Here is a 15,380-nt window from a genome sequence, read left to right as displayed (position 1 = left end):
TCCCACCTACTGAAAGCAGCGTTGGATGTAAACAAAATTCAATCATTTCTTATTCTCTATTCATCTATTTTGCTATAGAATTTTTCACTTTGCCGCATCCCTCATCCCCACATTCACCCTATAAAGTCGAAACCAAGTAGCAACAGGAGCAAAGCACCATGTGAAGATAACCTTGTGCTAGTGTCTAAAATTAGCCAAGAATAAAGAGGCCTGCCCCATACAGAAATTCGCAGTAAACATGAAATAAGATGTCAGCGATCGTCTTCTGTTGTTTTTAAAAATACAACCATACAACTGCCAGAGAAAAGCAATAACTAGAACGAATTCTATACAAGATCACTAAGGCCTTCAATTAAAACCCAAATAAAGAACACATCAGTTATGATGTTGAATGAGACCTTCCACGTCTTACACTTAACTATGAGAGAAAATGTGAGCTGCACTAATAGTGTCCTTTTAAACATTTTTTTCTTTTGAAATGCATTTATATCGTCCTTTCATACATAACAGACCAAATTGAAAGGACAGTAACTCTGAAGGAAAGATTTACACATAAAGATTGAGCCTTGAACTCATGATTAGCATAACATGAAAAATATAATACAAATGCAAACTATTGCTATTGACCACAATGTGCTCGCTAACTAGAATTGAATAGTCCCTATGCATGCGCTAACTTCGCCAAAAGTACCATGTCTAAAATTTTAACATCAAGAGTATCATCAACCTTTACAATCCCGTCAGTGCCATCAACACCAATAAGCTTACCAGTAGCACCACGTTGGGGACCACCCATGATCTTGATCTTATCCGACTTCTTTGGTACAACTATCTCAATTTCAGTTGGGTGTACAATGATAGTGTCACCATTGCCGCTCGATCCAAGACCAACGCTACAAGAACCATCCTGCTCCAGCGGCAAGTTAAAGAATGTTGGATTAATTTCCGCGGAAAAAGACAAATTATTCTCCTTCAAAAGGAGGTTTTAACTAAGGTTCGCAGCCAGAAGACCAAGAAGCAGAAGAAAAAACCTCTTGAAGTCAATCAACGTAATCAACCAATCACCTTCACAGGAATATGTATAACAAGTGCACAAGTCTGTTGGTATGCTATGACATGTGTAGCCATTAACATACTTTTATACTCCCTCCGTCCTATTTGACTGGACACGGAGTTTAAGAAAAAATGAAGACTTTTAGAATTTGTGGTCCTAAACAAATTAAAAAGGGGCCCAGAGTATTTGTGTGGTTATAAAAGCTTCTCGTTAAGGGTAGAATTGTAAGTTTAAGCTAAATTGTTACCAAATTTAGAAAGGGGTCATTCTTTTTGGAACGGACCAAAAAGGAAATAGGTTCACATAAACTGCAACAGAGAGAGTATAAGCTAAAATAAACAGTCTGCTTAACCTTATTGGCTTTTGTGTGTGTGTGTTTGTATGTATATATATATTACTGATGACGGAAGAAAATATAAAAAGAAGTGCCTTGAAAGAAAAACATCTCATGATCTCATCAAAGTTGAAGCGTGAATAGTTTAATGAATTTAAATGCTTGAAAGTTGTGAATATTGTATAGGAATAGAATGATATCAATCATTTGATACGACTCGAGAGTGTAAGCAAAGTGGAGCAGATGGTATATTACAAAGTTCAAGATCTAATCCAGCAAAATCAGAGATGATTAAAATTCATTCTTCTAACATAAACATCGAACCAGCAATTAAAAGGTACGAATTCAAATACAAATATAAATTATAAGTTCGCCATTTTCACTACCATTGCCTAGGATACCTTGAATATATATTTAATAATCACTTTCCAAATTAATATTTACACGTTGAATGCATCTGCTCGGAAGTGGTTAAGAGGTATATATGCCCTTCCCAAAGTTAACACCCTCTACATGTTAATATTTATCACATGCACACCCCATGCCATAGTTTATGAAGCAAATGCCTTCTAAAGGGAAGCCAAATCATCATAGAATATACATACCGCTAGCACGTCATGGACAACTCCAGTGACAGTATCATCATTGGACTTCCGTACATTGACCAAGATATCAGGCAAGAGCCAAGGACCTTCGGTATCCCCACCTGCAATTACAAAGTTACCAACCATTGCTGAAAGTTGAAAACATCATTATCTAACACTCTACTAGACGACAAGAGTGAAGTTGCACGAGAGTCTCAATCAAGGATAAGACAGGTTCTTCAACTAACCATCAAGCAAATCCAATTACAATGATGTTATGATTTACATTTGGGGGCTCACATTTGACTATAGAGATACATCATCAGTAACATCAGACATTTTCATGCAACTCTCTTCCTACTGTATAACAGGTCAAACACAAGCCAATAAAGTAAAAATTTGTATAGAACTATCCAAGAGAATCCAGATATATATATTTTTTATAACCATGGTGTCCGGGCCAGCTAGAGCGCAACTCGACTAATTCCAAGAGAATCCACATATATTGAATTTACCAAACTATACACCCAAAGCTTAAATAATAAGATGCATTTGCAATAATGAACAGCATTACAGGTCATTCTCCTCTTATGCCTAAAGCTTCAAGCTGTAAATACACAACTGTCGGGACTTCTTTGTATTACCCACATTGTGATTTTGATTAATATTAGAGCAATTTTGACATTAATACTCAACAAATATCACTGTGAATATGCAAAAATTTAGCACATTAAGCTAAAAGACAAATTTTCAATCTAATACTGCAAAGGTCTATTACTGAAACACACACTATAAATACCATCAAAAACATGGAAGACGTCTACACGCTAAAACATTAAATTAAAATGCATGAACATGAATTACAACGCCCACTAGTTCATCCTTCGGAAGTGGAAACGAGATCAGCTGATCTCAATAAAATGTTTTCTTTCCCTAGAATGCAAGAGATTATGGGTAAATAACTAATTCTGCAGCGATCACAAGTTTACTAGCTCAATAGAATAAAATGTTTCTCATTTGATCTTTGATATTATAGTAATTTCTTTTTTTTGAATGAAGATATATTATAGTAATTTGTAATTCCAAAAAATACACAAATTATGGTGTCGAGCAGGGGATTCACCTCCTACAGGTGACATCATATCCAGCCCACCACTTCCAGGAGTCATTGGCTGCCCGCCAGGAGTACCAGGTATATATGCTGAGCTCGGTGTCATTGGTGGTTGTCCACCAGGAGTTGACGGCAAGTAAGGACTTGGAGCATTAGCTATATGGAATAAAGGAAAATGGCATTATTTTCTCCAACAAGGAACTGAAAAAGACAATGTAATAGGTTTTCACTCCTGTAACGGAAACTGTTCATTACCATATGCAGAACCGTTGTCTCTTGGGGTCCCAGCATCACTGTAATTACCGCTGGGAGTGTTGGTCCAACCAGAACCAGGAGTAGGTGCTTCATAAGCCCTTGAACGAGGGCTAGACGGCTGAAACATGAAGGAAGCGTCATAATCACATTAAAAGAGAAAACTTCATTTTATATGGAAATAAAGTGGAAAGAGTGAAAACCTGATATTGTGGACTTGACCCCCAGGAAGCAGGGTTTCCCTCTTCCCAATTGTCCCTGGTATTTTGCCATGCAACCATTTAACATCAAGAGAATGGAATTGCAGCTCACTAAATCTATGACAGTAAAAGCAACAAACTGAAATAACAAGACTAATCTAAAGGGAGAGCATGCCACTTAAAAGTGTAATCATGAACACAAATGAAGACCAAAAATCAGCACTCACTATCTAGCTAACACACAAAGGCTTTCAAGTTCAAGACCAAGCCCGATCCTCACCCCTTTATATACAAAGAAAAGAATTTCAGCCATACAAAGAGGAGAAAGTCACGCATCAAAGTACATGGACAGATCCCTATTTCCATAATGTCATACTTCAAGTAAAGAAAAAGCTCTTTTTCATTTCTTCAAACCTGAGATCAATTAGTTCATGTAAAGTAAGAACTAGACAGATACATGGCCTTCACTACTTCTATTTTCAAAAGCTTAAGCCATTTGGATTGTTTTCGCCAGTGATATAACATACCTAGGCGGACTCATTGGATTCCATGCTCTGTCACGCATTGGCGTCCTCATGCCATCATGGATAGGTGTTGCTGTAGAGGAAATTGATTAAAAGAGCTAAAGTCAAACAAGTGGGAAAAAAAGAGATGAAAAACACCATTGAAACATGACAGCAGAAAAATGGACCTCCAGGATCTCTCATAGGTGTCATAAATGGGTGGAGTGGAGTCCTTGAAGGATGTGATGGTGTTTCACTTCCCAAACCATATCTAGATGGTTCCCTATAATAAACAGAACAACAGTAAGACGGTGAACACTCAATAACTCAAAGTTTGCAATCGGAAATATACTTACCGGAATGGTGTTGTCACGTTCACATTATCCGCAATATGATTGCGATCAACTGCAGGAAACATTGCAGTCAGCAATGAATGTAAGCAATCAAAACTTGGAAAAACAAAAAAAAAATCAAAAAGGAAATTTCTGCCTAAATTTAGATGATTCTGTCCAAAATGCAGATTCAGCAAAGCCTCCCTCCACAAAAATTACAAAAAGGGCCCTTTGTTTATAATGAATCACTTTTGCCCCCCTCCTCCCCAAAAAAAGGAAAAAAATAAATGAGGGCAATTACTGACATTGAAGAAACACTTGCCTGTAACAACTTTCATCTGGGCTTCCAGTTCAACACGGACTGAAGTTCCTTTAATATCTTTAACACGCCCCTTGCAACCTTTAAATGGCCCAAGACGAATTTTCACATCAGCTCCAATTAAAGCATCATGCCCTCTTCCACCTCTATGCCCTCTTCCATCTAGAGCACACCAAACATGATAGCTCAGAGACTAATGATTAAACGGAGAACAGCAAAATAAAGATCACAAATGTAACAAATAGCATTTAATATAATAGCCAGATGATCAGATGGACTCCACAGGGGGGAATAAAATTTAAAAAGAAATAACTTAAAACATCAAGATAGCACCATTATCAGAAACTTACAGCTCATAGGTGGGCCACCTCTAAAAGATCTTGTGGGAGATTGAGGAGCACGTGGTGGAGTTCTGAGATTCGCAAATCTTGATGAGAAGGGGTTACCCTAAAGGAGTTCCATTGTAAGCACAAAATTCAGCCCGCAAGACAATAGTTAAGATAGATGTGCAAGATCAGATGAGCTCACACTTCCAGAAGCAAGAAAATACAGACATACATTTCGATCACCATTTGCCCGCGAGCCACCAATCAACACACAAGATTGTGTTTTGGCACAAATATAACCAGCATGCTCAAGGTGATGGCGATCATAAATAAAAACAATTCCTCTGAAGATGTGTTCTACAGGACCTTGTTTTCCCTACAAGTAACAGGAATGGTTATGATGAAAACAAACACCACATATGAACAATGTTAGTAACTAGAAAATCTTTTGAAACGCCAATTACTCACTTTGCATGGACCCTCAAGAACTTTTACCACGTCTTTCACCGCTAACTGGTTCTTAAACCGATCTTGGGCATTCCCTTTCTTCTCAATTTTCCCTTTGATCTCTCTAAGTCTAACAAGTGCTACCTCAGGTCTATCAGGTACTCCCTTAAGGACCTATAATATCACTCAAATGTGAGCAACACAATTAACAGAATAATTCCAACCTCAAAATTATAGTATTCACCTGGAAGGCTTCACTATCTACACGTATAATCACACCAAAACTCTTATTGCTGCACAAAAAAAAATCAATTTAGAAAATTAGCTATTGGTTCGAAAAGGACTAAACTGTTTAATGTTACTCTTATAACAAGAAAGTGCTTACTCTAGTATTACAAGGTCATGGAGCTCATACTCCCCAATACGAGTGAGACCAGATGTTACTTCAGAGCTCTCAACAACATTATCAGCAAATACACGGAGCTGCAGATATAAAAAAATATATGGTATATATCAGATTATTATGAAGGACTTCAGATTAGAGACTCAAATTGCCAGACTTGCTCGACTTACAAGCTCCTTGGTTGTATCTGATACCAAGTTTACCACATGCCCCTCAACAGAAACAACCATACCGGTTGCACCTTCAGATGAACCAGATATTACTTTCACGTGATTTCCGGGCTCAAAGTACTTGCAGAGCTCTTTGTCACTAACAGCCAGAGTGTCCTGCCAAAGTCAGGGAAACATGTTGATGAAAAATATAGTACTCACTCCTTCTGAGACACTTGATGAATGAATGACACATATTTAACACGTATTTAAAGAAGGGGAATACTATCCACCTGAAGTTCTTTCACACTTGGTCTGATATGAACAGTATTTTCCTCAACTTTCTCAACACATCCTTTCAAGTTCTTGAGATCCCCCTTCACCACAATAACGCGGTCACCCTTCATAAAATGACCTTTCTTTCTATTGGAAAACAAAGTAGATAGACTAGCCATATCACCATCCCCACCCTCACCAGGTTGGCGAAACTTCTCAAGTTCATCAAAACTTGGCTGTACGTTCATGGTGCTGATTGATTTCATAGCTACTGTCTTATATAAGAAACCATCTTTGAACAGCATACCTCCGATATTCTCAAAATAGTCACCTGACTGGTGTCGCTTACGCTCTACACGTATATTCATTTCTCTGCAGCCAATGAGAAACAAATTTAACAATATAAAGACCATGGGTTGTGCTCTTGTTGAAACAAGAGACGCCAAGGAACAATTACCTAGCTTCATCAATATTCATAAAGCGTGGCGGAGGAATAAATGCCTTTTTCTTTTGAACTTCCCTTCCTTCCTACAAAAACAGTATCAACAAATGCAAGGCGGCATATCAACTGGCTCTTAGGACATCAATATTTCTTTTGAACAGGTAAGCAAAATTTTTAGTAATGCTCTACAAAAGGTGTATAAGTCGGCCAGGTACTAACGATCCTTATAATGAGATTAGGAAGTCAAAAAGTTCTTACAACATTGACATTTAACAATCATGTATCTCAAGAATACTGAACCTATCAGTCTCTCCAGCCAAATAAAGACTCTAGTAAATGTTAAAATACAAGAATCCATCAAGTAAACATACCATCTTGTTAGAGAGAGCCTGTAAGTCAATCCGTGGAATTAATTTTACAGTGACCCTCTGCGTGTCATAATATACATCCACAACCTACAAAGCAGAATCATTGAATGTCAGATGAGACTGTCAAATTTACTCATTGAAACACATAATGTAGAGTACTGGACAACCTTCGCAAGGTCTCCCTTGTAAGTTCCCGTCTTCATTCTGACCCAAGTATCCCTCGTAAGATCAACCGCTTTGCTTTCAACCGAAAGGACATCAGTCATCTCTTTGATAGGAACTAGTGTTACTTTTTGGGCATATATACTGCGCATACCCTTGCAAGCCTATAGCAGATAGGCAGCGTACAAATAATCGGTTATTGTTACTCAACAGACGCATTATTTTGTATAGAACATTAATGCTCTAATTTGAGTCATAACAATGCATAATGTATCCTCTTATAATGTACCTCCCTCACGTGGGCTTCTTTGTCTGCTTCTATATATATATAGCCCTGAAGATGATCGAGGGCTACAACTGATCGAATTTGCAATTCTGATCCTCTATCAATCGCCTTTTGCATTAGGCAAACAGCGACCTCCCTCTCATGACCAATCTACAAAATACGATGTAGAAATAAATTAGAAGATTAAATGTTTAAGGTTAAAAAAAATAAAAAAAATAAAATAAAAGATAACCAATACCATACCCCACATTTCACTATCCACAGCTTAGGATCCCTGACAGATGGCAAGAGAGCTTGCTGCTCAACATCTGTTGCTTCCTCATCATACTCCACATGAGCTGACCTCGCATATCTTTGCTGAATGCTTCTCGTAAGCTCCTCAAGGTCTTCTTCTTGGTCATCATGTGGCAACATCCGGTGACGATATTCACGTCTGGCACCATCCTCGTCAGGTATCTCCGCTCCCCCATCTACTATGAAATCTGCAAACCGAAAAATCTAACAATCAACACCAACCAAAAAAAGCCATGCAGAGAGAGATACAGAAGAATAGAAAAAGTTAATACCTATTAACATTAATTAACAACAAAGTGTCTGATAAGTTCATTCTAGACAGACAAAAATTCAAGCCCCACTAGCTTGGAGCTCATAAATTGGAAAACGAACTTCAGCAACCACAAAGTGGACTGCACATAAACTATATGGAGTATTTCCTACTGAAGATTTCCCTTCATATGGCGCTTATTAAAATGTGTTTTCAATTCTCGAGCTAGTGTCCTTTACTTCATGTCCCTAATATTTTAGTAACATTCTTTTCAGGGACCCCGGTAATTATGGCTTTTTCCCTTTTTGCTGACAATTATGCATGCATTTTGCTTTTTCTCTTGGACCTACTAAGCTTCAGATAAATCTACTCAGGGTACCCAATCTCAAAGCTCCATGGTCTTATCTTAAACTCGGCTTTCCCAAATAACCATAATCATAAATTCATAATAATAAGAGGCTAAGAGTTACGGTTTGATCTTCAATGTTGTCTTGTGAATTTTTGCAGATTTTTAGGTGCTTTATAAAGCTTTACCTTAGCGGTCAGTCTTGGAAATGTCAAATTTACAATCCAGGGCTGCTTTTTTCTTTACTGTTTCCTCTTCTTTCAGTTTATTCTGCTCAAATTGGGACCTAATTTATCTCCAACACTTTTTTCCTCTTTGTGAAACATGTGTTACTTCTTTTGCACTCTTATTCAACCTTTACCTTGTCTTGAGGGTTATTTATTTTTTGCTACCAAATTTATAGGCAAAAAACCTCAAAGATAAATCTAATGTAGTTTTTTCCTAATTCATCTAGAGTTGGTGTTTCCTCTTTGTGAAACATGTGTTACTTCTTGCATACTCTTATTCAACCTTTGTACCTTGTCTTGAGGGGTCTATTTATTTCTTGCTACCAAATTTATAGGGAAAACACCTCAATGACAAAACTAATGTAGTTTTTTTCCTAATTTATCTAAAGTAGTTTCCTCTTTGTGAAACATGTGTTACTTCTTGCGGACTCTAACAATCCACTTGTCCATAAAAAATTTGTCCTTTTCTCCAAAACTCATCTTCAAATTATTGTTTGGTTGTAAATTGGACTGAAGTTTTGAAAATGAGCTTCAGAAATTTTAGAAGATGAGTTTCAAGTTTGAAAATGTGGTGAAGTAAACAATGTTTTTCCTCACAAAAGTACAACATTTTTCCAAGTCAAATACATGTCAACACAATCTCAAATTTCAAATACATTTTCTCAACTTAACTTCAAAAATTACTTTTTTCAAATTGTACATTTTTCTATGTCCAAACGCCTACTTATTCAACCTATGTACCTTGTCTTTAGGGGTTATTTATTTTTTGCTAACAAATTTATAGGTAAAACACCTCAATGATAAATCTGTGTACCCTTCTCTATTTCCTGTTTTCTGGCCTTCAGCATCCATCCTTGTTCTACAGTCAATGGACAAGAACTGTCTGCCACAAAATCCTTGTACTAACTACAGAAAAGCTGAATTTTCTTTCTCAAGTTGTAGTTGCAGTCACATAATAGTTATGGATTACTGCCTGAGTGCCTTCTCCTTAATTCCTTTCCACACGCTTGCACCATATTCCACTAGTCCCAATTCTCCTATACATCAGTAATAACAACTACGCCTCAGTCCAAGCAAGTTGGGGTCGGCGATATGAATCCTCATTCCTTCATTTAGCTCAACTCATCATCACCAAAATAAATAAAAATACAAGTAACCAATATATATAATGGTAATGGTAATGGTAATGATATTAATAACAATCACAATAACAATAGAAGTTTTCTATCCAGTCTAAAACATATTCCCAACTAGTAGGTATCACCTATACGGATTTTTCTCTTCCATTATGCCCTATTTTTAGCCAAGTCTATATTGATTCCAATAATTTGTAGATCTTTCGAGAAAACTTCTATGTGATTTTAGGTCTACCCCGTCCCTTTCCACACATTCCCCCACCATGGTTTCACACCTACATACCGGTGCATCTGTAGGTCGACACCAGACATGATCAAACCATCTCAGGCGGCCTTCTCTCATTATATTCTCAATGTGTGCTACTAGCACCTTCAAGCGAATGTGGTCATTTTTAATCTTATCTTATCTTGTGTGACCGCACATCTATCTTAGCATTCGCATTTCTGCAACACTCATCTTGTGGAAATATTGAAATTTAGCAGCCCAACATTCACTGCCATATAACATAATCGGTCTTATAGTTGTTCTATAGAACTTAACTTTCACCTTGGTAGGCATCCTTCTATCACATAACACCCTGGTAACACTTCTTCATTTCAACCATCCGGTTTTAATCCTATAGTAATATCTTCATCAATCATTCCATTCTATTGAAATAACGAGTCTAGATATCTACATTGTTTGCAGGTCTTACTTTTACTTATCTTAAAACATTACTCTCTAAGGTGCTTCTCCATAACTCAAGCTTTCGGTTGACACCCTCGCTAGTTTCGTCAATTAGCACAATATCATCAACAAATATCATACACCATGGGACCTCATCTTGTATTTTGTTGGTTAGCTCATTGTATACATCAATGCTTGAACAAAACTACAAGCCCAAAATTTCTATATTACAGCACCAATCCTAGGCAAGTGAAACCTCTTCAACTTGCCATGCATCAACTCTTGCCACATCTAGCTTTCCTTAAAAAAAACATCATTAACTCTCTCTATTGCCACATCAACTATAGGTTATACTACATACTTTTCCTCACACCTATGATTATTCATCACATATACTCGCCTATGGTATAAACAAGTGCTCCATGTTTTCATATCACCAAAACAATATATACTCTCATTAAGGTGGCGGCTTTTGTATACTGCTTGGATACGGGGTTATCCCCTTTTTCTTTCAATAAAATTATTATCTACCTTATCAAAAAAGAAAAGGATGTGGCCTTTGTAGTCTCTATTGAAGAGGCTGAAGCTTTGTGAAATCAAGAATGAAATTTGAACTTGAGAAATTTTGTTTTTTCAACTTGAAGTTGTGTCATAAGTTTCTCAAATCATCTTCTTCCACTGAAAAAACTATAACTATCCAAACACAACTTTAACTTCCACAAACTTTTTTCGGTTTCAATTTCAAATAATATTTTCCAACTTCAACTTCAAATAAATGTTCCAAGGAACCCTAAATATCAAAGCAGAGCTCCCTCTACCTATTCTCCAAATCCTACTTCATCTGCTCATCCACAAATTCCAACAAAACATTATTTTCAATACATATTTATGATGAATTCTTCATTCTTCGATGCAAGAAAATTAGTAAATGAACAGAATAAAACAAATTAACGACCAAAATAAAACTGAATAGAGAGTAAGTCTAACCGTCTTCGCCTTCTTCTTCCTCCTCGTCCTCATCACTATCTACAGCAGCTTCGAGATCAAAAAATTCTGAACCAGTCCTCCTTTTAGGGCGTCGTCTGCCGCCGCCGCCGCCGCCACCATAATCCTCATCATCATCGTCTTCCTCTTCATCATCATCTTCCTCCGCCACGTCATCAATAAAATCCGATCTACGCCGTTTGCGTCCACTCTTTCCTCTATGATCATCTTCTTCTTCCTCCTCTTCGTCCTCCTCTTCGTACACGTCCTCTTCTTCCTCCTCCGGTTCCACATCGCCATCGTCGTAGTCCCGTTGACGCGGCATAGTGTGAAATCCTCCAAATTTGGAGAGCTTTGTGGAGTTATAGGGAGGTTTCGATAATCTGAGTAGGTGTAGATGTAGAGTATGGAGGGGTTCTCTGGATGTATAGGGTAATGGAACCCTAGGTGAGAGGAGAAGATTTGAGAGTGAAAAGAGAAAATGGTGAGTGGCGGTGAGAGAGACAGTGCGTTTGGGCCTCTGAGTCTATTGGGCTCTATGTTTCTTTTCTCACAATTGTGCTCAATTTGATAGGGAAAATGGTAAAAATAGCACGGCCTAGCCAGTTTTCGGACTGCTAATTGAAAAATAGTCAATGTTTGCACAATTATTAAAAAATAGCCATTATTTTACTGCAACAAGGAAAGTTCTAGCATAATATACTGTAGATTGGTTCACCTATGTATGAACTTCCAGCATAATACTCCAACACACTAGAAAGTTCTAGCATAATATACTAGAGATTGGAGCACATGTGTATGAACTTTCAGCATATTATGTTGAACCAATATATTATATTGAAAGTCCAGTATATTATACTGGAACTCCAGCATATTATGCTTGAATTCCAGTATATTATGTTGGAAGTCCAGTATATTATACTGGAACTCCAATATATTATGCTAGAATATTTTCCGGATTTTGAACTGTGTTTTCGTTCGGATTTATCTTTACATGAAAAGTGGCTAAATTTCGATTACTTTTGAAAGTGTGGCTATTTTTCAATTAACACTTGTAAATATGGCTATTTTTAATTTCACCCGGAAAAATGACATTGTATAGCCGCTCTCAAAATAATAGTCGAAAAAATATATATTGTTGTATATATATATACATTATATATATTATACACAAATTTTATATACTTTTTCGACTATCAAATATAAATAGTTTTTTACGCGGGCTAAAAATAAAAAAAGTCGATAGCTAGCGACTCTGTTGGGGAAGTTCACAAATAGCCGTTCTTAGGACCCAACTTAGGCTCTAAAGGATCGTTTGGTAATTAGGATGGGAATTGTGATATACAAGGATATCCCATGAATTATTTGGCTCTATATTTCTTTGTTAGAAAGATGGATAAATAGTCTCTACTCAGTTCACTAATCAACATTTAGATATCATTTTAAGATTTTTTAGCTTTAGCCTCTTTTTAATAGGAATTTGGACAAAAAAATATCTATCGATAAGATACAAAAAAGGCCAGCATAATATACTACAGTTCAAAACTTTTACATGTGAAACTTTAGCATAATATGCTGGAATTCGAAAAATACTTGGAATTTGAAATGTGAAGTTCAAATTTGAAGAAAAACTTTTATCAATTTAACTCCATAAGAAAAATTCATAGAGCTTGGTCTGTTATCATTCGAGAATAAGATAGTTCAAACTTTTACTTGAATAAGTTTCAACTCCAGGACATTGTCCTGGAATTTCACTTTTATAAGTTTTATAATGAATGATTTTATGGGTGGACTTTAAGAAAATAATTGAATAATTTCATAGGTGGTACCTAAAGAAAATAACGGGGCAATTTCAATTCGTAATGTACAAGAAAATATAAAACTAAAAAAATAAACACGCCCAAGGTGAACAACATAATTATATACCAATCATACGGAAGGACGAGGTCTCTTGTATAATTTCTGGTCAGAGAATTTGTCTTTTCCATACTTTATCTCATTATAGAGGAGTCGTACACTTACGCTCACGTAGTCTTATGATGCGCGCGTTGCGGCTGTACTCTTTTTTGATAATCATAATTTTCAAAAAATACATAAATATTATATTAAAATTATACTTGAGTTAAATAATAGAAGGTAAAGAAAAAAGTAAAAGTCCCTAAAAATGATAATTTTCTTATCATATTTAGGCAACTCAAACACAGGAAGAAAATATGCACATAGAAGTCCTTGATCAGTTTAGTTGATATATTAAATTAAAATTTACTCTAATTTTTGTAAGCCCCCGTGAAATTCTTCCAAAAAAAAAAGAAAAAAAGAAATCGGGGTTCTGTGATGCCGAGGCACGCGTAAAGGTTAATAACAGTAGAAATTCTCTGCGGTGAGTTTGCGAGCCGCGGTTCGGACTTTTTGGATTGAACAGTGCGCTCGGGAGTTGAAGAAAAATATTGGGCGGAAATAGGTATTTCTGCGACCCATTCTGCGGCTGCAGAATCACTTTGCGGACCGCAAAATGGTCGCAAAGTGAGTCATTTTTTCTGGGTCATTTTGATGTCATTTTCGCGGTCCATTATGCGACCGCATAACCATTTCGTGGGCCGCACTTTGATCGCATATCCAGTTTTGAGATTTTTCGGAGAGAACAGGTCTGCAGGCCGCATAGTGACCGCAGACCCAGTCAGTTTCTTTCCAGTTTTGGCACACAATTTGTGCGGCCGATATGCGGACCGCATATCCTGTTATGGGGCTTCATGTTTGGGGTTTTTTAACCCGATCCTTCTTCGTTAAAATATATATCATAGCCCATTTTGAGCACATTTCTAATATTTTTAGAGTGAGAGAGAGTTCTTATAATGGGGAGTAACCTTCAACCTATTATGCATCAATTCTTGCTCAATCATTGAGGATTAACAAAGGAAGTCTTCATCTTAAAGGTAAGAATATATGTCCTATCTCTCAATTTCAAAAATTTACAAAAATAGGATGATTAGATAGACAATTATTGGGTGTGGGGGTTGTTGTCTTACATGCATGTGTTCTTGAAGTATGTGAGAATTTTGTGAGCTAAAAATGGAAGAGAATGCGTTGGGGAATGATGGAATCTTTTACAAAAAGGGCCTTAAAGCATTGATGCACACATAGTTTTTGATAATATGCTCAAGTGAGCTAGAATCATGACCATCTTCCTAATTTTGGTCCAACTTGTTATATTTCTAAAATAGATCGAAGTTTTAAGAATTCTGGAACGTTTTAGAGTTTAAAGGAAGCTCAATTGAGGTATGTTGACTAAACCCCCTTCTTCTTAGAATCAAATCCTACGGTGTTCGTGTAATTGGTTTAAGTCCTTGATCATTGTTGAATTGGCTATTCTTAATGTGGTTGTGTTGAAGGATGTATGTTCAATATTTATTCTAAATGCTTCATCGTGTCATCTTACCATTTAAGGATGTGTTCAAAATGTGAAATATGTGTTAGAAATGTTAAGACTTCGAGTCAAGATCGAAATAAAGGTTGTTATGCCAAATTGTACGAAAGGCCTCTATGTGCTTAAGATTCCCAAATTGCTCATATATGAGTTTAATGTCTTGAATGGGAAGCCTTATTGTTGTTGATAATGATAATGATATTTGAATGTGGAAAAGGGAACTGAAATTATGAAATATGGACAAGTGCCAAAAATGACTTTGTAATCGTGATCACTAGAGCCAATGAATAGAAAAAGATATGAAAAAAGTATGATGTGAGATGATTGAGTGAAAAAGGTAATGTCTTGGGTGAGACGGCCTAGTTGATCGGCCCGGGATCGGACGTCATGTCGCACACATGGTGGTGACTGTGCTGAAAATGATAATTGAAATTGTGGTTATGGTTGATTTCTCAAGTGAGACGACCTAGCCAATCGGGGTTATGATCGGACTCCGTGTAAGAA

General features: G+C 36.7%; 1 protein-coding gene across 2 annotated transcripts; it reads right to left on the bottom strand.

The window, feature by feature from the left end:
* Positions 1-545: 545 nt before the first annotated feature.
* On the bottom strand, positions 546-11,964 carry LOC104088574 (putative transcription elongation factor SPT5 homolog 1). 2 transcript variants are annotated; one of them, XR_684606.4, is made up of 22 exons: positions 11,456-11,939; positions 7,792-8,030; positions 7,552-7,698; positions 7,268-7,426; positions 7,104-7,187; positions 6,748-6,818; positions 6,308-6,662; positions 6,036-6,191; positions 5,848-5,945; positions 5,707-5,755; positions 5,484-5,636; positions 5,248-5,391; positions 5,040-5,136; positions 4,693-4,851; positions 4,395-4,443; positions 4,227-4,321; positions 4,063-4,132; positions 3,539-3,652; positions 3,339-3,456; positions 3,096-3,239; positions 1,994-2,094; positions 546-907 (listed from the first exon to the last, which is right to left on the bottom strand). XR_684606.4 is itself a non-coding variant. In XM_009593272.3 (22 exons), exons 1-22 carry the CDS (start codon positions 11,775-11,777, stop codon positions 662-664), a joined length of 3,111 nt encoding a protein of 1,036 aa, XP_009591567.1. In that variant the 5' UTR covers positions 11,778-11,964; the 3' UTR covers positions 546-661. The 2 variants fall into 2 exon arrangements, 1 of the variants encoding a protein (XP_009591567.1); XM_009593272.3 differs by having other exon boundaries at positions 3,539-3,593; positions 11,456-11,964.
* Positions 11,965-15,380: the final 3,416 nt, after the last annotated feature.

The sequence above is a fragment of the Nicotiana tomentosiformis genome, chromosome 4, assembly GCF_000390325.3.
Source record: "Nicotiana tomentosiformis chromosome 4, ASM39032v3, whole genome shotgun sequence".
NCBI lineage: Eukaryota > Viridiplantae > Streptophyta > Magnoliopsida > Solanales > Solanaceae > Nicotiana > Nicotiana tomentosiformis.
This window is presented reverse-complemented; position numbering and strand designations above follow the sequence as displayed.

Bases quoted from the DNA above. Each gene is read 5' to 3' on its own strand.
- LOC104088574 (XM_009593272.3), bottom strand. From the start codon at position 11,777: ATGCCGCGTCAACGGGACTACGACGATGGCGATGTGGAACCGGAGGAG. The intron at 5,946-6,035 runs GTAAGTCGAGCA...TTATATCTGCAG, and splicing joins CAGATACAACCAAGGAGCTT to CTCCGTGTATTTGCTGATAA. The intron at 3,594-4,062 runs GTATGTTATATC...GCAAAATACCAG, and splicing joins AATCCAATGAGTCCGCCTAG to GGACAATTGGGAAGAGGGAA.